The 25,738-nt window shown below is 42.4% G+C and overlaps 1 protein-coding gene across 1 annotated transcript in view; it reads left to right on the forward strand.

Annotated features, from left to right (window-relative positions):
- Positions 1 to 25,738, forward strand: part of magixb (MAGI family member, X-linked b) — a 50,429-nt gene that overhangs the window by 16,742 nt on the left and 7,949 nt on the right. Inside the window, exons 4-12 of the mRNA XM_085443615.1 lie at positions 4,008 to 4,127; positions 12,097 to 12,261; positions 14,415 to 14,613; positions 16,124 to 16,194; positions 17,214 to 17,375; positions 18,905 to 19,418; positions 20,453 to 20,999; positions 21,203 to 21,266; positions 22,291 to 22,677. Of these exons, the coding sequence (XP_085299741.1) occupies positions 4,008 to 4,127; positions 12,097 to 12,261; positions 14,415 to 14,613; positions 16,124 to 16,194; positions 17,214 to 17,375; positions 18,905 to 19,418; positions 20,453 to 20,999; positions 21,203 to 21,266; positions 22,291 to 22,677 (2,229 nt within the window). The remainder of the gene's footprint in view (positions 1 to 4,007; positions 4,128 to 12,096; positions 12,262 to 14,414; positions 14,614 to 16,123; positions 16,195 to 17,213; positions 17,376 to 18,904; positions 19,419 to 20,452; positions 21,000 to 21,202; positions 21,267 to 22,290; positions 22,678 to 25,738) is intronic.

A 25,738-nucleotide genomic window follows, 5' to 3' on the forward strand; every position in this document is an offset into this window, starting at 1 on the left:
AGTTCAGGTTTTAAAAACGTGTTTGCCATAGGGAAGCAAAGATGGTACGAGAAGACCTCAGTTTTGATTCGCTTTTTTATGTGTAGATAGTTCTTCCCTGGAAACTGTGCTCAGTACCAATGAGCTATTTCAGTCCTTAAACCCTTTTGATGAGACAATGTTCTCTGATATTCAAGCTGGCACTGATGTAAGAAATAACATTACAAAGGCTCAGTCAAGAGGACAGTGCATAAAAATGGAAATGAATTGCAGAACTAAGTAAATGCAGGCTACTGTATCAATAATTCTGAGGTGGAATTAAATTAAAAGCAAATGTCTATCAGTGCCAAAGTGGAGGAGGGGACGGCTGCGGTCTAATAGCCCTGTGTGTGCAGAGAGGATGATCGCTGTGTAGCTTTGGAGAACAGGTACATGCTCAATAAACAATCCTGCACCCTGTGTTCTGTTCTTTTATACAGATTGTTCTTTTTTGTCTTTTCATTCCCATTATTTTGTTCTGTATTCAAGCTTTGCAGAATTTACATGACCCTCTTCAACTTTCCCATCCATAGTTCTATAATCGCATTTGCACATGTGCCCTTGGATGATTCAGAACCAATGTCACGGTATCAAGGCTGGCTGTTTCTCTTTCTCCTCCATAAAAGACTTTTATAATTGTCTTCTGAGTGAGTCGGAGATAAGAAACATCATCATTTAGTTATTCTAATATGCTTGCTCCAGCATGTCACCCAGACTCTCTGTGCCCTTTTCAACTGCAGGATTTATTGTTGGCTATTTGTGTGCAGTGATCTTGACAGACAGCTCTCTCTGGGTGTTGATACAGAGTTCTGTGTAATTACCTCTTCAATCCCTCCCTCGCCCCGTCCCCCAAGGATCAGAGCGCCGCTTATACGGGGACAGGCGGGAAAGAAGATGTCAATAATCCATCCTGTCTCCCCGCTGACATGTCATATATGTCTCCGAGGAGGGTGCATAGATAATGAATCTGTGACTCTCACCATATCAGCTGGAGTGATGCTGTGTGTCCTGAGGGGAGGAGAAAAATCATAGACATGTCAGATGCCATCATGAGATTTGCAATCAAATCTTTAATTAGTAAAAGAAACTGCTATTTTTTTTAATTTTTTTTTTAAAGAAAAGCATCTAAGAATAGGGTTTTTGTTTTTTTTTTCTGTTGCCATTTTTGGAAACCGGAGGTGCAAGACCCACCCTGATCTGATACAGATAATGCATCACATCAGCCCTTCTCATCTACTTTAAACGTGGTCAACAGTTTCCTAATAAGCTGGGACTGGAGCATCAGACATCACTGGAGAAAATGTCCATCTCAAGCCATCCTAGACAGTAAGCCACATACTGGAAAACTCAACATGTGGAAGTATAACACAAAAAAAGAGGTTAGCCCAACAGGCATGAAACCAAACCGATATAGAAATGCATAAGTGATTTGAGCATATACTGTTCATTAAAGGGGACCTATTGTGCCAATTTCCAACTCCATCTTGTAATTTTTGCACTACATGACAGTAGCTTTGCATGGCTCACAGTTAGAAATAATCCTTATATTTATCTTATACTTGCCTTTGCTCATCCTCAGTTAGAAACAAGCTGTTCTAGCTAGTCTGCTTGTAAACCAGCTTCTAGGAAAGATGGAAAAAGAAAAGATGTAGGGAATGTAAAAAAAAAAAAAAAAAAAATCCAAATCACAGTGATGCTGATTCACACTGGACTAATATTATCTTGGAACCTCAGTGGCTGACAAAGTATAGTAGGTAATTTGTGGCTGAAATTTGACTTTTGACTCTGGGTAATTCTGGTCCTTTGTGATTGTGGCTTCAGAAGAGAAGATCAGTAACACAGATTTATCACGTCTGTGGGGCAGTTTAAAAATAAATCCTGTTTAAAAGTTTTTTTTGTTTTTTTTGTGGGCAAACCTCCTGATTTGTTTTTGTCTCTCTCCGGCTTAACCTGAGCTCACATCCTACCAAGCTAACTCTTAAGTTGACTTATGACTTATGCTGAGTTTAATAATAACTATAGCAGTGAGGTAGGTGATGTTTTCAGTACGAGCTACAATGACTGTCTGACTGTTGACTGTTTGCCAGTAGCCTTTATGCTACAGTTGACCTGTTCTGCATATTATTGTTTTTGTACTATATTACAGCAGCTTTGCATGCACAGTTAAAAAAAAAATCAGTTTTCATGTGATACTGTGCTTTGGTTCAGCCTCTCATTTCATCCCTTGTCTTGATTAGCTCCCCTGCCTTTAAGCCCCCCTCCCTTTAAGGCAGGCTTTCTTCTGATTGGTTGCCCCTGGAAACAGAAGCTGGATGGGTGGGGCTGATGTTTTAATGTCTGATGATCAAATTAAAATTATTAACCTTGAATATGTCTAAAGCCAAGTGCTTAGAGCGGTCTGAAACCCAGGATTTCTTATACATACTTGGAACTCATAATTTTTTAACATTTTCCATGTTTGGTATGAGAGCCTGCCAGTGTAACAGTAGTTATGTGACAGTAAATGATGAGGAGCATCATAGGTTACTTTTAGATACATTTTATGCTTCAGAAAGAGCAGGTCAGGCTGATGGAGATTCCTCATGCTCTCTAATGTGTGGTGCCTCTGTGACTACATGGGTGAATTGGCTGCAGAGTGTGTGAGGGCTCATTGTGGGGCTTTGTGTGCACTTGTGTGCATAAAGTCCTGTATGTGTCATTGTGGCTGCGAGAGCTGCTCCCAGGACAGCAGTGCATTAATCATGGGTTTTATAGGGTAGCTGGGTATGACTCCCTCCTGCTGGATCCACAGACATCATATATGGTCCTCTAGGAGAAGGACAGATATTTGTCCTTAGTTTGGCTTTGGGGGATTTTTTTGTTTGGGTTTTTCTTTTTTCTTTTTTGTCTTGGGAAATGAATTAATTGTTTCAAGGTCAGTATGGGTGCCACAGTGTTCAATTTGCAAATTAAAATTACACCACTGGATTTGCGAAAGATAATTTTGTGGTGTGTGGTGTGATATTTTTCACACCACATGTCTGTACTTGTGTTTAATTGGTTGGAGATTTGGCATTGGGGTTAAAATACAGCACGCACAGAGCGTTACCTGAGTGATCCCACAACGACACAGGATGCTTTTACTGCCATGGCTTGGACTCACCGTTCTCTTCCAGGCCAAGGTCAATGTGAATCAATTATGATGACAGACCATTGATCATCTGAGTGCTCCATCTTCACAATGGTGATAGAGCGGCTTTAAGACTTTCTCAGTGCCTCATTAATGTTTAATTCGGTTCTTATTGATCTGTTTATAATAAAGAGGCCTTGGTAAATGCCTTTTGTCATCATTGTGCTTTTCATGCCGAAGGGTAAATTTTGGTTTGTGGAGGCTTCACCTTGGGCTGCTTTTACAACAACATGGAAATCCTTTTATTAAAGAAAAAAACAAAACAAAAGAATAGCCGACTTGGTTATTTCTCTGCCAAGGAGAGAGCCAGCGTACAGGTTGGGGCTTAGAGTTGTTTGTGTATTTGTTTCCTAACAAGAGAAATCCACCCTGCCAAATTTCACGAAACTTAGTGGTGAATTAGAAGCGGTGTTACATTTTGCTGCAGAGCTGCATCAGTGCAAATTTGCATTGATTTGCAATCAGCAAACGTCCGTCTGGTTGTAATTATCAATGCATGTTGTAGTTTCTCTCCATTTCTACTTTTTAGACAATTTTTGACACTGCTCTGAATTAACCAGTAAAATTAATCTTGTATAGAGCGATAGGGTTGTTTCATATTTCATCTATTTTGTCAAACTTATGTACTTATGTAATCCTAAGCTATTTATAACCTGCTGATTTGCAACTTTTTTTCAACACTGAACTCAGATTGATGACCCCTGATGAGAGGAAAGGGTCTTGATTAACTGATACATCATCCATGTCAGAACTGATGGTGTATTGAGCCCTGTGATGCTGATGTATGACATAATAATTTGGGTTTTTTCTTCTCTCCTAGGTACAACCAGACAGCCCAGAGAGGGGGAAATCTCAGGGGTAGACTACAACTTTGTCTCTATTGAGGAGTTTTTCTCTTTGGACGAATCAGGAGCGCTGCTCGAGAGTGGAAAGTTCAAAGGTAAACACTTCAGCTAACTGCCTGTGCATTCACAGACTGCAAGATGGTGTTTCATTATGCAGGGTACATTACATTCTGGTTAAAAAGTGAGAGATGAAAAGCTTTCTTTACAGCATCTCTGGATTCTGATCGGACAACCCAACATACATCAGACAATGAGAAATAACCCCTTGATGAACACAATTTACATATAGATATCGATATACATAATAAATAGCATAAATTGGTGTTTATATGTCAGAGGATTGCTGGTTAGATTATTATTCCTGAAAAGATAAAATTTCTACTTTTCACTTTTGAATGAACTTAAAAATTTAAAGCAAAGTCCAACCAGATTCAGCTCAGAAAGCAGCGGTGTGTTGTTATTGTTACCCTAGAGGTTTTGTCCTTTTTTTAACCTTTTAAGGTTAGCCTTCTTAGACTGAGATTTCTATCAGCAATGGGGGACATTTAAAAGTTGATGTGTACAGTAAACCAACGCACATGGATCAGTATTTAACGTTTGACCGTCATTATCCACTGGAGCAAAAACTAGGTGTGATTAGGACACTTCAACACACAGCGAACACCATCCCCACAGAAAAAATGGTCAGAGAAGCAGAAGAACATCATATCAAGAAGGCCCTCTGTAAGTGTGGTTATCCCAGGTGGACTTTTGTCAAAGCCCCAGGTGATCTAAGAGAGAAGATCAACTGCTGCCTAAGCGAAAACCCTTAGTGATGCTTTATGTGCATGCGCCAACCAGCGTGCAGCCTGTTACAGTCGCTCCTGCTTTTCTCTTAGTTTAGCTCTTTTTTTCTTACGTATTCTTTTTTTTTCTGACTTGTATTTTCCTCCGTTTTCTATCTCTTACTCAATCATGTGGATTGAGAGAGTTTTTGTTCTTCTGGTGGCCGTGGAACTGTTACTTTTATCATGGAACGGGACCGCGGCACATCTCCTACACGCACGGACTGTTTACTCCAGAGATCAGCTGATCGCCCTGATGCCGGCCGGCTCGCTGGCCAGGCCCGCAGAAGTGCCCGCAGAAGTACCAGCTGAAATTTGGAGGAAAACACATCGGGGATGCAGAGGTCAAGGACAGAAGAGAAGAAAAAAGGTGACGGTGAGACAGCGGAGGCTCGAAGCGAGGAGGAGGTTTAAACCGTGTCTGCCGTCTATCGTGATGGGAAATGTGCGATCGTTGGCAAGTAAAATCGACGAGCTCTCAGCACTGGTACGGAGTCAGAGGGAATACCGAGAGTGTAGCCTGATGTGTTTCACCGAATCATGGCTGCACCAGGTCATTCCCGATGAGAATGCTTCCGTGGAAGGCTTCCACACTGTTCGGGCGGACAGGGACAGCATCGCTAGCGGTAAGCGTAAAGGAGGTGGGCTTGCTGTTTTAGTTAACAACCGGTGGTGTAACCCTGCCAACATAACAATCAAAGAAAGGATTTGTTGCCCGGACACTGAACTGTGTGCTGTTGGACTCAGGCCGTATTATTTACCCAGGGAATTCTCTCACGTCATCTTGGTGGCTGTTTATGTTCCCCCCTCTGCTAACCCCACAGCTGCATGTGACACTATCCACTCTGCCATAGCTCGGCTACAGACTCAGCACCCGAGTGCCTTTATTGTGATCTCGGGTGACTTCAACCATGTATCACTGGACAATACACTACCAACATTCAAACAATATGTGGACTGTCCCACCAGGGGAGAGAAAACTTTAGACTTACCGTATGCTAACGTCAAGGATGCATACAGCTCCTCCTCCCTCCCCCCACTTGGTAGGTCAGATCATAACCTGATTCACCTCACCCCCCGCTATGTGCCAATTGTGAGGAGGGAACCTGTGACCACCAGGACTGTTAGGAGGTGGTCAGAGGAGGCAATAGCGGAACTACAGGGCTGTTTCGAGGTGACCGACTGGGAAACACTCTGTGAGCCTCACGCCGAGGACATCAATGGGCTTACTGAGTGTATCACAGACTACATAACTTTCTGCACCGACTCCATTGTTCCAGCTCAGACTGTTCATTGTTACCCAAATAACAAGCCGTGGGTGACTAAGGACATCAAAGCCCTCCTCAACAACAAGAAGAGGGCTTTCAGAGGGGGCAACAAAGAGGAGGTGAGGAAGGTCCAGGTGTTACTAAAGGACAAGATCAGAGAGGCTAAGGACAATTACAGGAGGAAGCTGGAGTGGAAACTCCAGCAGAACAGCATGAGAGAGGTGTGGAGGGGCATGAAGACCATCACTGGATTCAGGCCAACCAACAGCAGGGGAGCTGAGGGAGGTGAGAATAGAGCCGACGAGTTGAATCTGTTTTTCAATAGATTCGACACCACAGTGTCTGCTCCCACCCCCACAACCTCACCTGCAGTCAGCCTGGAATCCAGAGCCACACCACTGTGCCAGCCTCTCTCTTCACATGTTGCCTCCTGTGAGATTCCTGACACCCCTCCCCCACCCATCACCTTCACTCAATACCAGGTTGAGATGCAAATGAGGAGACTTCACTCAGGCAAGTCTGCTGGACCAGACGGAGTGAGTCCCCTTGTCCTCAAGGCCTGTGCCCCCCAGCTGTGTGGAGTCTTTCATAAACTGTTTATGCTGAGTCTGAGTCTGCAGAGGGTCCCGGTGATGTGGAAGACATCATGCCTCGTCCCTGTACCAAAGACGCCTCGTCCCAGTGGCCCCCAGGATTACAGGCCCGTGGCACTGACCTCCCACATCATGAAGACCCTGGAAAGGCTCATCCTGGACCAGCTGCGACCCATAGTAAGACCACATCTGGATCCCCTTCAGTTCGCTTATCAGCCTCGTCTCGGAACAGAGGACGCCATCATCTACCTGCTCAATCGTGTCTACACCCATCTGGACCAGCCGGCGAGCACTGTGAGGGTCATGTTTTTTGACTTTTCCAGTGCTTTCAACACCATCAGGCCGACCCTCCTGGGTGATAAGTTAGCAGCGATGCAGGTGGATGCTTCTCTGGTGTCCTGGATTGTTGATTACCTGACAGGAAGACCACAATATGTACGTCTCCCACAGTGTGTGTCTGACAAGGTGATTAGCAACACAGGGGCACCACAGGGGACTGTCCTCTCCCCCTTCCTCTTCACCCTCTACACCACAGACTTCAGCCACTGCACAGAGACCTGCCATCTTCAGAAGTTTTCTGATGACTCTGCGGTGGTTGGATGCATCAGCAGGGATGATGAGACAGAGTACCGGGCTGTGGTCGACTCCTTTGTCACGTGGTGTGAGCAGAATCATCTGCAGCTCAACGTGGCAAAGACCAAGGAACTGATCGTGGACTTCAGGAAGACCAGGAAACACTTGACCCCTGTTTCAATCCAGGGGGTCAGTGTTGACATTGTGGAAGACTATAAATACCTTGGAGTACACATTGACAATAAACTGGACTGGGCTAAAAACACCACAGCACTTTACAGGAAGGGCCAGAGTCGTCTCTATTTCTTGAGGCGACTGAGGTCCTTCAACATCTGCCAGAAAATGCTGAGGATTTTCTATGAGTCTGTGGTGGCCAGTGCGATCCTCTATGCTGTTGCATGCTGGGGGAGCAGGCTGAGGGTCGCAGATGCCAACAGACTTAATAAACTAATCCGTAAGGCCAGCAATGTTGTGGGGATGGAGCTGGACTCCCTCAAGGTGGTGTCGGAGAGGCGGATGCTGTCCAAGATAAAGACAATGTTGGATAACACCTCCCACCCACTCCATGACATGCTGGTCAGTCACAGGAGCTCGTTCAGTGAGAGACTGAGATTACCGAAAAGCACCACTGAACGACACAGGAAATCATTCCTGCCTGTGGCCATCTCCCTGTACAACGCATCCACTTAACACACTGTTTGCTGCTACAACTACACATGTTTCTTTTCCAAATATTTATTTATAAGTGACTTATGTATGTATGTATGTATGTATATATATGTATATATTGTACTATTCTTAGTTAGCGTATTGTCTGTCTTGTCTTAATGTTGGTTTAAAATGGAGCACTGTAACAAAAAATAATTTCCCCCAGGGATCAATAAAGTATTCTGATTCTGATTCTGATTATGTGTCAGGAGCATCGGGACATGCTCTCTAAACACTGCATCTCTGTGGCTTTCAGACCCCAAAAAACACTGGGCCAAAAATTGGTCCACTCCAAGAGCCCGGTCCCCCAGCACAAAGAGAGTAATATAGTGTATGCTTGTTCCCTCCTGGAGAACACGGCGGGTCTGGGCCCAGCGCTGGAAAAATAGCTGCAGGGCAGGATGGCTGCTGTGTTTGCTTGGGATTACTCCTCACCCCCTACCCACCCCAGTTGCTTGTCACGTGCTTCATAATATTGTGCTGTGGACATTTATGTGCTTCTGTGCAGAGGAGTTTTTCTGTATTATCCTTTTGTGTTACACATTTCGATGGTTTTTTCCCCCTTGCTACCTAGCCTGACCTGTAGGTACACTGAGGGCGATCATGGCTCAAGAGTTGGCAGTTCGTCTTGCAATCGGAAGGTTGCCGGTTCGAGCCTCGGCTCGGACAGTCTCGGTCATTGTGTCCTTGGGCAAGATATTTCATCTACCGCCTACTGGTGTTGGCCAGAGGGGCCGATGGCGCAATATGGCAGCCTTGCTTCTGTCAGTCTGCCCCAGGGCAGCTGTGGCTACAACTGTAGCTCACCTCCACCAGTGTGTGAATGTGAGAGTGAATGAATAGTGGAATTGTAAAGCGCTTTGAGGGTCTCGAAAAGCGCTATATAAATGCAATCTGTTATTATTATTATTATTATTACCTATCTTCTGATCATTGGTCAATGGTCATGACAATCTCCATATAAATGATCCAGAAACTGACCTCACAGCCCATTGTTTGCCAGTGATGCTAGTTTTAGTCATTGTGCAAATGTACTGTTTATAAGGTTGCTAAGACTGAAGAAGTCAACTGGATGAATGACGAAATGTTTCACCCACTGAAAACTTTACGTCCAGATTAACAGAATCAACTTTTTGGGACATGGTATACATTCACTGGCTGCTTTCTTGTATACACCTGTTCAACTGCTCATTGATGCAAATGTCTAATCAGCCAATTAGACTGCAGCAACACTTCCAGTGCATTTAGTCATGTAGACATAATCAAGATGACCTGCTGAATTTCAAACTGAGCATCAGAATGGGGGAGAAAGGGGATTTTTGTGACTTTGAATGTGGCATGGTTGTTGATGGCAGACACACCAGTCTGCTCAAAAGCTGCTGATCAGCTGGGATTTTCCCATATGTCCTTCTCTAGGGTTTACAGAGAGTGGTCTGAAAAACAGAAAATATCCAGTGAATGGCAGTTCTCTGGGGCAAAATGCCTCGATGAGGAGAAACAGTTTCAGCTGACTGCTGACTATTTCCATCCCTTTACAACTACAGTGTACTCATCTTCTGATGGCTACTTCCAGCTTGATAACACCATGTTACAAAGCTCCCATCATCTCAAACTGGTTTTTGGCCTCAACAGTCACCAGATCTCAGTCCAGTAGAGCAACTGTGGGATGTGGTGGAGTGGGATATCGTGGATGTGCAGCCAGTAAATCTGCAGGAACTGTGGGATACTATAATGCCAATATGGACCTAAATTGCTCCTTGAATCTATGATATGAAGAATTAAAGTGATTCCTGTACAGGGGTCTTTGCTCAGTCTTTTTGTAACGGTGAATGACGAATACATGTACAGATTCACGCATGTTTCATCTGAGCCTTCGTCTGGAAAAGGTCCCTCTCCTTTGGAAGACTTTCTGGTGTGGGTCCAGTGCCAAAAACCGTGCACCCCAGGAAGCCTAATCATTTTCAGACCTGTGTTGTTAACTTCCTGCCTGATGTAGACCCTGGAAAAGATCTTCCTCACCCACCTGGTGAGCACAATACTTGACCCTCTACAGTTTGCCTACTGTCCTGGGTGGTGAAGGTCATCACTGACTTTGTCATCTGGTGTGAATTCAACCACCTGCATATCAACACCAGTAAGATGGAGGAGATGGTAGTTGTGTTCCAGAGAAAACCAACTCCTGGGTGTTCACCTTAACAGTAAACTGGACTGGTCAGAAAACACTCATGCTCTACACAAGAAGGACCAAAGTCGGCTCCATCTGCCCGGCAGGCTGAGTACTTTGGGGTGTGCAGGTCTTTACTGAGGACCTTTTATGACACAGTGATGGTCTCTGCAATCTTTTATGCAGTAGTCTGCCGGGGAGATGGCAGCATGGAAAGGGGCCGGAGCCAACTAAATAGACAGGTGAAGAGGGCCAGCTCTGTCCTGGCCAGTCCACTCGACTTTATAGAGGAGGTGGGTGAGTGGAGGATGCTATCCAAGCTAACGTCCATTATGGACAATACCTCATATCCCCTGAGCAGCTTGTTTAGCTGTTCCAGCCATGTTGTAGGACGGAGCACTCATCCCGACAGTAGTCAGGCTGGGCAAAACACACATACAATAGATACCTGCTAAAATATATGTGTAGGTATAATCACTCCCACTGCTCTTTGTGTGCAAATGAAAAAATCTCAAAGTGTATTTTACTGTATTTACCAACCACTTATAAATAGTACAAATTACTCTTGTATATATTTTTTACTTTTTTATTTTGTACAATATTTTTTCTTATTTATTTATTATTTATTTTTCTAAAATATCTCTAATTCACATTTTCATGTAACATGTGAATTTCCCCAGTGTGGGGTTAATCAAGTCTATGTCTATGTCTAAAACCACAATTTTGTACCAGTGCAGGAGTCAAAGAAGGCAGACAGGCAGGTAGTGAAACAAAGGTAACTTTAATCAGACTAAAAGAAGAAGCATCAAAAGGTGCCGCACAAGTGAAAGCTGCATGAATCCAAAAAAGGAAACAACGTGACCAGAGATCAAGTAAAAGAGCCAAAAGTTAAACAGTTAACAGAAAAAAACACCATGAGACAACTTGTCATCTTTACATTTTACCTTCTGTCCATGTTGCACAACTGAGATTTTTCTTGTAAATTTATAGGTGCTCTGATTTGTTGCTTAAGTTCTGTTTTTTTGACATGAGCCTATTTCCATTCTTTATGCTTAGCTCAGCTAAATGTCTCCTGGCTCACATTAAGTGTGCATTTATCAAACCCATGTCATATCGGTCTTCACATTTACTTCTCAGCAAGAAAACACTGGAAGACTTTTGTCACCCTCTTCCCTTATTGTGCCTCTAACAGTGGCGATGTGTAAGGTAAATACAAGGAGGCTTCAAAGGCTAATTCTTGGTGCTTATTCATGAAAGCTGGTGATACTCAGCTTGTATCTTCCCCACAGACTCCTCCTTTTGTAAGGGTCAGAGTGCTGCCTCTGATTAAAAAGCCTCCATACATTAACATCCATAATTTATAAGAGTTTAATGGGAGCAATAAATGCCATCCTCACCTGCCTTGCATGTGACATTGACGGACATATTGCTACAGCAAAGCAGTCTGGAGTGTCGGCAGCGTTGTTCGTCCAATCGCCTGCAGAAAGCGCAGTAAACGGTGACGGCTGGTGACCTTGCTGCTGAGTTCACTAATCTAATGTTTCCCTCAGCCCATTTGGATCTCCACGAGCCGAATGGAGGGGTGGAGGTAATTTCATTTCTGCTTTAGGAGCTGGAGCAGATGGCTCATTCTAAGAATGTAGTTTATGATCTCAGGGGATACATAACAAAGGTGTGTACATGCATATGTCGTATGAGGTATATATGTGCATAATCGTGCAATTTATTTATCTCATGAATTCATATCATGTTTGAACTGTTCATATAGGCTTTGTGAAATTAATGATCTTCAAATTAATGCCAGTGGATTTGAATGGGCCCATAATGTACATTAATCCCAATATCTCAGTTTATTTCATTATAACATTTAACTTTTTCATTGCATCTCAATTGATTAAGAAAGGGTGTCTCTCTTCTGCTTTTCTCCGTCGCAGGGAATTACTACGGCACACCTCGGCCCGTTCACGTTAGTGCAGAGAGCCCCCCCATCACCTACCAGGAACACCGCAACCTGCTCAGAAACTTCCGCACACGCAGCAAATCGCTCAGCAACTTGGAAAAGGCTGCACCAGAAGGCATACACAACGAGGGAGACTCGGGCAAGTGTCGCTGAGCTAAACTATGGCCGGTGCTGGCAGAGCAATAAATGTTCGTCTGCATCTAAGTAATCATAAATGAAGCATTGAAGTTATCAGTTATATTGAGTTATTTATATAGCATATCAGCAGTGGGAAAATGTATCTTCTCAGAACTGCAAAGTATTCAGCAGCTTAATACTGCGTCGTCTCTCTATCAATAGCTCCAGTCTCCAATGCCCAAATTAATCAATCATTAGCATGATTAGTATGCTCTAAAATCTCAGTTGGGCTGTGGCCTCATCGATTGCTGGATCACCTCCAAGGGAAGGTCAAGCTGCCTTGGGTCAAGCAGGCAAAGAGGGAAGCAGACAAGTGTGCACACACAGAGGTGAGGGACGAAAACTAGCAAATCATGCGACAAGAAAGCAGCATTGTTCGACTCGAGTCATTGGGCTCCCCAAACATACGGTCATTGTAGGTTTTTGTGGCAGTTGTGACCAAAATACTATCTCGTTTAAAGAGAAGGCTTAAAAGGCTCATTAATCACCAGTGAGAGAAAAGACTAATGCAAAGAGCTTACTTTCAAAAACATATTTAAATAAAAGCATCATCAGCGAAATGCACTTAAAGTAGAAGCAGCTTGTTACTAATAATGCTTCGACTTGTGAGGTACTCCTTTTTTTTTTGAGTCCTAGTGCAGATATCCTTTACCTGGGACTCAGTGTGGGTATTAGATCATAAAAATACAAGAATATTTATTCACTTGTTATGAAGATGCCTCCAAATTTGTAGTGGTTAACACATTCGCTTGGAAAATAAAAGGGCACTGGTTCGAGTCCAGATGGGGACGCAAATTCTCTTTGGTTTTCTGCCAAATCAAAAACATCTGGAGCTACCTGCTGTGGCGACCCCTTGTGGCGAGAGAACATTTGGAAGTAGTTCTCATTCAGACCATGGGTGATTTTTCATATGGACCTACATTTACTGAGCCAACCTGGGAGGCACGAAGAGCCCGAACACTCAGAGGTTTCTGTGCTCTATTATATATTCCAGAGAGACTAGAATAGCTTCCAAAAAAGTCTAGGAATAATGAGAAATAAATGTAAATGACCATAAAGACACACAGTGACCATAAGAGATGCAAAATAACCACAAGTTGAAGCAAAAATGTGCAAAAGCTTTGCAAGATACAGCGATCAAGACAGGAAATGATCACATATACAGATATTTTTGTGCTTTCATGATTAAAAGGAAATGACAAGGGCCTCCAGCCATACACCTTCAAATGATAACAAGCTACAAAGAGTAAAAAATATAAATTATAAACAATATTACCCTTTGAATTGTGGTGAATAAGCGTGAGTGAAATACAAATACTGCAAAATTATATACTTGAATAGACTGCAGGCACAAAGAAGTGAAGGCAACATGAAACTAGTACACAGGAGCTGAACAGAAGGTGAGTGTAAGATTAAATATTAGAGAAAGGGAGCACGGCAGCAGCGTAGGGGGTGGAGGTGGCAGGTAGGGTGGCTGAGTGTTAAGAAGGGTGAAGGCAGGGAGCCAGAATGGGACAGAAGATAAGAGAGAGGCAGGCAGTGTGGGAGGTGAGAAAATCAGGCAGACAGCTATCCAGAAACGTGCTCCAAGCAGTCAGGTATTGCAGCAGGCAGTCCGGACCGGTGCAGGATGCAGGCAGGTTGGAGTTTGAGAGAGCCGTCCAACACCCTGACCTCTGCTGAGTCATCTTTTGAAGTGACGATGCGTGGGTGGATGGGTCCAGCATCACTTGTCGCGTGCAGCAGGACTCCCAGTGTTTTAGGGCTGACGTCTCTTAAATCCATGCTGGAGCTCAGAACTGAAGGACAGCTACAAGGACAGCTAGGAAAGAAAATATGCTTATTTTTCATCTACTGCTAGTGTGGCATGCATAGTCACATATTCTTCCTCCTTAGAGAAAGGACAAAGACAGCTGAGATGCTGACCTCAGGTCTTTTTGCCTGACAGCCCCCAGTGGAAATGCCAGAATAAGGTCATTACAGCTTGCAGGAGAAACTTTTTACCTGCCACATCCGTTCAATAATATATCAGTGTTAAGTATTTCTTCTCTGTCATAAAAAAAAAAATCCTGCATGTGCACGTGACAATAAAAGTGATTCTGACTGTAATTACAGGAGGCTCTGCGGGTGTTAGCAGCAGCATCCCTCTTGGTCACCGGTCTCCCGGTCGCACACGAGCATCCAGTAGCGGAGGCGATGGTCACGTCATAGAAAACGGCATCATCAGCAGCAGGAGTGGTGCCAGAGTGAGAGGCGTGATGCCCGATCACTGGGAGCAGGCCTTCAGTGACCCAGGAGAGTCAGTTTACATAGAGTAAGTGTTGCCATAAATCTATTAAATGAATAGTCCAACATTTCAGGGAACAGGCTTATTCACGTTTTGAGATTTAACTTCTATTCACATGGGATTATTATTCAAAGGGGATCTTGTGATTTAGAAATTACCCGCCCCCCACGTCTGTATTTTGTGCAGCACGTTCGCACAGGATCAGTGAAGTCTGTGTTTTACTTGAATTTACTGACATCTGTGGTCAGCAGCTACAGGACTAAGATTAATAATAATAGGCTGCCACATAATAACAGCCAAGTCTGTTGAAAGACAGCAAAATGTTCATTACCGATTCCTGTCATTGCGGTTATCCATCTCCTCATCATCCTTGTTCTTCTGCAAGAGGATATGAAATTTCTATCGGTCTTTATGCTGTATAGTGACACTAACCCTCCTTAATTTGTAACAGTCACAACTCTGACAGCAGAGATGCACAAGCAAGGTGTGGAGAACAGAAAAGTCTTTCCAAATAGGCAGAAGTTAAAGATAATTTCATACAAATAAAATATAAATAACACCACAGCACCTCTGGGATTCACCATAAAAAGGTTATCTGTGGTACAAATATTAACTTTTCAAATTATGGATCCTGTAGATTTGTATGAGATTTTGATCTCAGACTTCTTGAGCAATTATTACAAATGACTAGAGGTCTTCAGATAATAAGTCCTGTGTGAATAAGGCTTTAGACAAGAAGATCAATAACACCATTCTATCTGCCAGCTTATTATGAAGCTAAAGCCAGGAAATACAGAACAACAGCAAGGCTGGCTTCTTTTTTTAAACCCCAGCAATAGCTGGGTTGCATGCACTTACCAGCTTAACATGGCCGAACCCCACCCATCTACTCCTAATCCGAACCTAATCACTGACGTAGAAATATTTAATTAATTGAACATGTACGTTATTTTTATTAATGAGATTTACTGTCTGGCTGTATTTCCTTGCTGGTCTTCTCTATGATAATTCTTTTGATTCTTGGACTCTGTTACAGTGGCTTTTGCACAATTCCTAATTCAGATCAATCAAGTCATTCTCTATTCGATTATTGATTGGCTGCCCCTCGTAAAAAGATCTGAACAATAGGAGGTCAAGGCTTCCATATTCACAGCAAAAATGCTGCACCTGAGATAACAATAGAAGAGATATCTACTCTTATAAATAGACTAAAGTTTTTTAAAATAAATATATTATGCATATTTTTAATATATGCATATTAAAAATATGCATTTAAAAAAGTCAGAAACCTGAGTCTGTCTGTCTATCATTTTCATTTCATTCTAAAAAGTGAATATGTGATTTTCTCAATTTGCTCAATGCCTCCTTTTAGCACGCTGGAAAAAGATGGCAGAGAAAGTTGCATTGTTTGCAGAGGCAGGCGTTTCTATTGTTCAACAAAAGTCTAATAAATTCCAGCACTGTCATATTGTATCCAATGCTGTTATGTTTCTAAAGAGGGTGGCTTTCATTTCTTTTCCAACTTTGTCTCTCCAAGACGCAACCCAAAGAGGACCAGCTGGCAGAGTCATCGAGCCTCAAGCAGGGAAAACCTCTACAAAAACGACTGTGAGCGTCTTTCGTTTGCATTCGTCTCTTTCTCTCTACGTTTCACTCGAATTCCGTGTAATTATTAAAACACTGGCAAGCGATTTAACTGTTGAACAGTCTAAATGAAGCTATATATTTGTCAAAAAGGGAAGAAACAGACACAGCCAGCTTGTTAGAGCCAAATGAGATGGAATGAGCTTTTAGCTGAACTGAGACGTGTAAGTGATTAAGGCCTAAAGCTCAGAGCTGCTGGCGAAGAGCCAGACTCGCTGCTGGGACTGGCAGGGTTGACACGTGTATGACATGTGACTGGCAACTTGATTTCATGATTTGGCCACATCATTTGTTGTTTAGAGGCGTAATCTAGTTGCAGATGGCTGTTTGTCATGATTGGAAACGCTCTGTTGCCACACTGTGACTCGACAAAGTGCAGTACACTTTTCTCACCAGCAGAAGGTGATATAATATTCATTATGATCAGAGGTACCTGATAGGATTTCTGCACAATCTGGTACAAACATTTACATGTTTACAGCTGGAAATGATTGCTGCTTCTGTCCCCACAATTAGGGCAGGATTGAATTAAGAACAAACATGAAAGGAAAGGCGCAGTCTGTAATAGCACAGATTTCTTGATGCAACAGTAAATAGTAAATAAAGACCTGGATTACTGTAGAGAGCTGGGTCGACCTAATGGATTATGTTTCCATTTTAAGGTGGTCGTCTGTAATGGATTCTGCTTTTAATGCAATCGTCCAACCATATGCTTTGGTTTGTGTAGCATTTTGTTAAAAGCCCATCTGCTGATTGGTTTGCAGTGTTACAGCTCTCTCTCTTTTGCCTTATTCGTAAGACCTGTCAGTTCTAAGCACTGAATTGTATGTAAACATGCAGGACGGTGTTCAGTCTCTTCTATGATTCCACCCTGTTGGCATATTTTTTAATTTCTTTCCTTAAGGACTATTATGACTTTTTCTTGGAGGTAAGCATCGTTATTAACCCATCCTCTCTTTTCCGCCTTTATCGCTAACTCGCAGGGTTCACGGACGAGCCTGGGGACCTCAGGGGTTTCCCTGTGCACACACACTTGATCAAAGGCCCCAGAGGGTTTGGTTTCAATATTGTGGGGGGAAGCAGGCCGAGAGAGTTTCTGCAGGTGTACAGTGTGACAGAAAGTGGACCCTCCACTCTTAAGACAGGTAAAAGATTATATGTATCATGGTCATGACTGCTACAGTTTTGCAGTTGGTAGTGTGTAAGTGTCTTTTTCTTATTTTTGTTCTTTCTGTCAGAATTTCTGTGGGTTTCACTATAAAATATTCCACAGAAAGTGAGTGATCAGTTCTTAATCTTCAGGGCTAGCACACTCTAATCTGGCCGTCATGTATAAACACCACTGCACATGCTGGTTGCAGACACACTCATGCAAATGCACTAGGCATGGTATTTGCACTCTAGAAAGCCGGGGCACAGGCTGTCTCTGCAGGGACTGATCTAGTTCATATCTGTTAATAGGCTGGTTTAGGAGGATTATGTGGTCGGATTAGTCTACACACATACAAAATACACAGTGTGTATTCCATTTACAAACGCTCCACACTTAAGCATATGAAACTAGTAAGAAGGGTTAACCCTTACATACTGCTCGGGTCAAATTTGACCCATTCTGACATTTTTCAGCTGCAAAAATAACCTAAATTTTGCTTAGTTAGACTGCAATATGAATATTTTTATACTGTTGTGATAAAAATTTTTGTACACTGCGGTTGTTTGGTGTCACATTTAACCCATAACTACTGATAAAGATTTTTAGATTTAAAGATTTTTAGGTCCAGCAGTGTCGGTCAAATCAAGTAAAATGGTGGTTTGAGGGAATCGTGACAGACATGTCATGTCTGCGTGTATTTTTCACGGGACAGTGGTGACAGAGTTCATCAGCACACTGTCATGAGAACTGCCTGTGTTCACATGCATTCACCCAGCGTCCCGCAGGGACACAAAACCGCTGGTCCTTGCAGGGTCACGGGAGAATCTCAAAAGAGCGTAATAGTAAAACAGTGTAGATATGATCATATATGGTCCGCATAAGGAACAGAGGTCATACAGAGGTCAGAAGGTGCCTTGAGAGATGGTGCCTTGACACAGACACGGGATGTGAAACAGTGTGGTTGTAGTGGGATGAGCCGCACTGTTGCCTCACATCAAGATGGTTCATGGTTTAATTCTGTGCAGAGTTTGCATGTTTAATCCACTCCAGAGTACTTGCAGTGGGTTTTCTCCACACATTTTGAGTTAACTGGTGATTGAAGTGCATAGAAAACAGTTATTGTGTGACTTGTAGTTCAAAGGGCTTTGAGGAGTCAGTAAAACTAGAAAAGTGCCAAATAAATATGAGTACATTAGCTATGTGTGTTTGTGCTTTGCATCTGCAAGCACAAACACACACAATTTCAGAAAACAATGCAACAATCAACAAATTATAATCTGTTAGTTTTGAATTATTTGAGATTAAAACAGATCAAAAGAGTGCTTTGAATGCACAGACTAGTTGATAATAAGCAATTTTCTAATTAATATTGAATTAACATTTGGATGGTAGTTTGGTAGATGGATTTTTCAAAAAATATAACAGAAGTGAGAACAGTTTAACAGAAAGAATCTGTTGTTAAGTTAAGAAATTTGTGATAATTATTTTTGTATCCCTGTCCTTTTGTTTGTGGTTTATTAGCGGACATCCTGGTGTACATCAATGACGTCTGTGTGTTGGGAATGTCTCACAAAGAGGTTGTAGAGATGCTGAAGGTGGTGTCTGTAGGCCACAGCGTGGATGTAGAAGTTAGAAGAGGGTATCCAATGCTCTACAACCCGGATGGTTATCCAAAGCACTCGAGGTTACTGGACAGTGTGGACCCCATCCTACCACCCACCACCACCCAACCTCAATCTCTTCACCAACTACCTCGCCTACCAGCACCCTCACCCCACACGCAGCACTTTAATGGGGTTCACGGTGATGGGAGGTACATGGAGCCTGGCGTGACTCTGGACACAAATGGAAATGCCATGTCTGTCACCTCCAGACACCTGCCCCCTTACAGACGCTCCAGTGTGAGCAATGCCGTCTCTTCGTCCCCTGTTCGCCCACCTCGCTCCCACAGAAGTTTAGCCAGGCTGCAGTTACTCGACCCAACAATGGCAAGCCAAAGTGACAGTGAAGTTGTTTCTGCGATTGGTTCACACAGGTAATAACTTAAATGCAAAAATAAATGCATACCTAGAGATATTAAATGATTAATTCTCTTTTAATTTGTGTAATTTGAGTATAATTTGATCTATCTATGAGCTCATTGGGGAAGTCCTTCCAGTTTTTCTTGTAGCCCCTTGGGAAATTTAACTGTCCACCGCTGTGTGGGCGTAGCTAGCTCAGCAAGTTCACCATCAGTCTGGAGTCAAGGTGCCAACCATAAATCAAATTTTCCCCTTTATGATTCATGGAGTACAGTTTTATGGGTTATCTTGACATATACGCCTACAGGCCACTTTATTAGATACACATGTTCAACTGGCCATTATCTGATCAGCAAATAAGCGCATTTAGGCATATAGACATGGCCAAGAATACCTGTTTAAACTGACACCGTGATTCAGAATGGAAAGGTGATTTAAGTGACTTTGAACATGGCATGGATATTTATGCCAGACGGGCTTGTCTGAGTATTTCAGAAACTGCTAATCTACACACAACCATCGGTTGGGGTTACAGAGAATACTCTGAGAAAAAAAAAGAAAGGAAAATATCCGTTGTCCCAGTAGTTCTCTGGGAGAAAATGCCTTGTTGACTTGAGAGGAGAATGGCCACACTGCAACAGTAACTCAAATAACCAATTATTACAATCAAAGTATGCAGAAGAGCATCTCTGAACCCACAGTATGTCAAACCTTGAAATAGATGACAACCACATGGGGTTCCTACCAGCTAAAAACAGGATACTGAGGCTATAATTAGCCTCAGTGCAACAAAATTTTCAGTGATCAGTCAGGTAATCATCTTGCCAGTCGAAAAAAGGAAGCATTTTAGATCAAGCTTCACTGCGGTTTGCGGAGTTGTTAATCTATCTGCCATGTTGTGATGAGCGAAAATTGGATTTCAGAGATGGACATTATTTCTAAAAACTAAATGGCAGATACTGCATCCCTACATGTTTTAGTATGATACTGTCTCTGAACACAGAGGCATTTAGTATTGATTTTAACTCTCCTTTCTCTTCTTCATCAGGGCATCAATGATCCGTAATCACAACAATAACTCACTCGCGACACCTCGTCATCCTTTACTTTATGGAACATCCAAGTCGTCTGAGAGTGACCTGTCCACCCTGTCGGGGTCCCGGCTACCCCTGCCTCAGTCCCCAGGAAGGCCCTCCTCTTCCCCCGGTGGTCCCCGCAGCACTCATCCCCACCTATTCAGACCACAGACCTCCCATCTCAGACCTCCAACCCCAGACAGCCCGCAACACCGTGGCTTTAATGGTTTCCAGGGCAACACCAGCCCCACTGCAAGTCCCAGCAGCATGTCCTCACCTGGGGCAATGAGTGTAGGCAGTGGACTTGGAGCTTTCAGTGGAGGGGAGCTGGTGCCAGTGGCCTTGGGCCAGACTGAAGGAGACAGAGGCCTGGGCTTCAGCATGACGGCTGGCGGTCCAGGAGGCACTATTGCTTTAGTAAATCGAGTTTGGGACAGGAAGCAGTGCAACTCCCTGCAGCCAGGGGACGCTGTTGTCAAAATCAACGGAGCTGACGTCCAGAGCCTTAGCTTTACACAGGTAAAGGAGAAAAAGTGGAAAGAAAACCAGGGAGATGAAACATAAACCGATGAAGATAATACAGTGCGTAAAAAGAGTGGTTTCCAACATTTTAGCTTATTTTTTCCTCACACCCCTTAAGTTTGAATCATCAGAAATGACTTTGCATGATTAAAAATTTTGAAACAATTTCAGAACTTAATACTTTTAATGTTTGTTCTCAGGTACAAACAATTATCCAGGAGCACGCCAAACGGGGAGAAGTCATCTTACTGGTTTACAGAGGAGGTAAATAATTCACAATCATTTGATATTCAGTGATTTTTTTTTTTAATAAGGTTGAGCTCTCCTGCAACCCTGACTTGCATAAGAACTAGAACCAAAAAACTGCTTTGCCAGCTTAGTAATGTGCATACATAATGTGCATGTTCGTTGCAGTAGAATAAAAGATGGGAACTTTTTAAAGTTCCACCTTTGCATCTGACCAACCAATTAAAATGTTTGTTGGTTTTGTGGAATTCAGATTGAGCAGCTGTTGTTCTGATGTTTACTTTGCAATCTGCTCTATCAGCGGTTCTCAGCCTCTCCCTCCTGACATTCCTCTGTAGCTCTGTCAGGTCTCAAGAACGTTCATTTTTACCACCTGGCATGTTCAAAAGTTTTACTTTAACTCACCATTTATGATTTATAGTTATAAGACAGTTGTCTTATAACTATAAATTCCACTTGTCCTGTTAATATCTGCTTTAACCATTTATGCATTCACTTTTTCCATCCATTTTCACTGCTTACCCAAATTTTCTGTTCAGACCTGCAGGTAGACTCGGTTTTTTAGATTAGATCATTTCCCCACAATAGTTGTTTCATTCTTTTTCCAATACCCTACATACTGTTGAAATGAAATAACTCAATTGTACCAGTGGAATAGTTGGGAATAATTGCCTCTCTACTGGCAAATTAGCTGCCTATTTGCTAACAGACATGATGAACATGAATGACATACTGACGAGGAAATTATTTGCTGATTAATGTGTAGATTTTCCTTTATTCCCTAAAATGCCTACTCAGCAGCGATGCTACTCTGTAACATTTGCTGCATCACATTGAGCATAACGGTGGTGTTTCAGTGCACTTTGCTGGACAAACTATCCTCTAGGGCTATTAAAAAATTTTAAAAAGCCCCTTTTTTGTTATATGTGGTGTCTCCAGTAATTAATAAAATAAGAAGCTCTACTTTTTAGTGAATCGTTAACAAAATGTATTCTCTTTGTTTTTATTTGTTTCGGTTTTATTCTCTCACTCTCCTTATCAGGAGTCTATCATTCAGCTGTCTCCCCTGGAACTATCCGGAGACTCCCTCCACCTCTGCTCCGTCCCCCTCCTCCACCTGACAATTCCTCTGTGCTCCCAGAAGCACTGCAAGTGCCCCGGACCTCTGTCGGCACACCTCCCTCTCCAGCACGTTCCTCACTAATCCAGAGCACGAGTTTCTTGGAGTCCATTCCAGTAACCCTCACTATGGAGCCCAAAGACTGGATTAACACGGGCCTGGAGGATGAAGCTGCCGGCGTTCCAGTGCTGGAGAAGCAGAGCGGTGAACGAACTCGGCGGCATCGAGGAATTGAAGTGGAGCTGAGGAGAAAGCCAGGAGAAGGCTTTGGCTTTGTGATTGCCTCACAGGACGTGGAGAATGGGAAAGGTAAGATTCAACTTGTGACTTATCATGACACTTTCATCAGGTTAAATCTTTTAGAGATAGTAAAGCTTTTAACTTGTTTTGATGAGCGACACAGTATTTTTTTAAATCCAAAGAAACAGAATTGGATGGACATTATGCAACATTAGTTGAACTTTTCTGGCTGGGTAAAGCGATTTGGTGAGATGCCCACTAAAACGGGTCTCATTTGGACGCCCTTGTGGACAGGAAGACCATTAGGTAATTACAGATTAAAAAGTGGTCACCGTGGCCACATGCCACTGGATGAGTCATGATGCACAATGAACCTTTCTCTTTTAAAGGCTTCCAGGTTGGTTTTATTTGGGTTGTAAAGAAAACTGGTTTTGACCTCCTCTATTTTCAAGTGACTGCTTCATCATGAAGTGCACTTTTGGCTTGGAAGCAGGAAGTTGCTTACCATTTGTCAGGTGCACAGCTGTGCTTTAGATTCATTCACTCATTTGGGTTTTTTATTTTAAATGTTTAAATGTTTATCTAGGGTTCTGGGCTAGCAACTCATTATTCCCGTTGCAGGACCACCCTAAGGCATAGCCTAATTTATCCTTTCTTTCATACTATTTGACAAAATGAACTCAATATTTTTATTTTTTTATTATGTGAGAGTTGAAACAAGTAATTGTATATAATCTTAAATGTTTCAATCTACTATCCCATCTCACACTGGACTCCTTGGACAGGTTGTTTCTTGCACTTTCTTGGACTGTGGGATGAATTTACCAGAGAAGGAATCACATTCCTTTTATTTATTGGAAAGTGCATGTCCTGTTTATTTATTTATTTTAATTGGAAACTATCTTGTATAGATTTGTAGGCATAAACCCCCTCAGCCAGTCAACAAAAATTTAAAAAATATAGACAACCATACAGCTAACTCACAAAAGCCTGTTGTACAGGCCTGAACATAACCACTGTGTGGTAACATAAACAGCAAGGAAGGTGAGAAGTGGACAGCATCAGCATACTAGTCAAGTTTCTTTTAAGTGTACTTTATTTCTGGCATCTCCATTCTACCATAAAACAACCATCCTGGTAGGCAAAAATCCCATTTGCTGTATATAGGACTTTACACACACCTGAACCTCATTAGTCTCTACCATTGAGAAAAAAATAGGTCAGACCGAACAATACGAGTCTAAACAAAGAACAGGAATAAGATTACGCATGAAACTGACAAACTCATTTACTCTGCTAAATGGTTTGAAAAGTAAAACACTGCATACAGTACAACTCAAAAGGCTACTTTAAAGAAAATAAACAATGCTATACAAATTAAAAAACCTTCACTTGGTTACACCCAGTGATCCAATCAATGACCTCGTGACCCTATATAAACAGGAAGTACTGGGGCGGCCCTTCCCACACACCTGGTTTAAATATAGGACCTGAATAAATGGACAAACATGGTAAGTATAACCAAAGCAACATAAAAAAACATCATTTACCAGACATTTGCCTGTGAACAGGAGAAAATTCAAATGACCTGATGGTTAATAGTATTTGCTTTAAAAAACATGGATGCATGCATGGATGTGATGGATGTAACTACTGCTACCACAAACAAACCCGGGATAGTATGTTAAGCAAAGTTACACTAGCAATGTCTAAATTAAAGCATTATGGTTGACTGTAAAATAAGAAGGAATAAATTATCAATGTGGTTAAGGGACAAGTGGTAAATGAGTTCATGCCTGACCACTTTGTCACAGGGAAATGTAATTTTAGAAAAGAAATGGTCGTGTAGTTTACATAATGTCATACAGCAAAGCAAGCGAGTGAAACAGGTTGCACAGAAAAATGTAATAATTTCATGTCCATTTTGAGGACAAACTATACTTTTACAAAACAGAGATTGCATTCTTGCAGATGACATTGTTTAAGTTGTTAAGCTGGCATATCACAGCTAGAGCTGCATGGGCCAAAATTAATTGAGTCTAACCTGGTTTGCCAGCCACAGATTTTTTCTACAGGCCTCGAGTTTGACACATGTGCTGTTAGCTGACCGTGCAAACCACCAGCATACAGTGCATTTTATATTGTTAATGGATCGTATCCTTTTATCCTCTAAAAAATACTGTAAGTTCAAACTGCTTGAACTGCTTTGCTAAAAGATCACAAAGTTTATGTGGCAGCCCCATCTTTCATTCATTTCCAAAAATGATTTAAGAATAGATTTATTTATTTATTTATTTTTTACGTCTGCAATCTTTTGAATTGAATATTCAAGCTTGAATTAAGAAAAGTAGTCTCGTATCTTTGATCTTACGGGACAATGCTGCATCGTTTCAGTTCTGTCTGGGAAGTGAACACATCCTGCCCCTTATTAGCTTTTAGTGTATTGCTTATGAATAGCAGGTTAGCCGCAGCATCCCAGTGATGTATTACCCTCTCACCTTTACATGTCTTGCATTAGCTGCTCTGTTCCACTTTGATGCAGTTCAATTTGCTTTATGGCCCAAGCGAGCACACATTTGTGTTTTCATGGTGAGATTAAGGTTGTAGGTGCACCTGTCCCTGCAGTACAAAGTCTGTCCACTCTTGTAAGCCTCCATCTCCATCATGTCCTCATTCTCCCCTTCATTTCACCCTTGTCATGCCACTCCTGTCTCTCTTTTCCTCTTTTTTTTTTTTTTTCTTAATAATTTTCTATTCCCATCTCTGGCTTTCTCTTCCTCTCTCACTCTCACTCATAAGCTCCTGCCCACTCTCCCTCTCTCTCTCACACCCCTTTTGCTCTGCAGTAAAAGCGTCCAGTCGGGTTTTTCAAAAGATTAAAACTCTCTCTCCGTCTCTCTGTATCTATCGCTCCGTACCTCCCGCTCTCTCCATCACTCTACAAATGCTACACTGAATGTTTCCCTCGCCGAGGAGCAACAGAAGCGACAGCAAACCTGTGTTTTCGCTCCTGTCGACCGCTGCATGTGAATCTGCTTGACACAGATTTTTTTTTTCTTTTATCCTTTTGTTTGTTTTCCTGTGCATGCGAATCAGAGAGCCATGCTGGAGAGACTACAGTCTGCTTTGA

This window comes from Copadichromis virginalis, linkage group LG20, assembly GCF_057382275.1.
Source record: "Copadichromis virginalis isolate Kocher_CV1m ecotype Utaka linkage group LG20, C_Virginalis_male_GT1.1, whole genome shotgun sequence".
NCBI lineage: Eukaryota > Metazoa > Chordata > Actinopteri > Cichliformes > Cichlidae > Copadichromis > Copadichromis virginalis.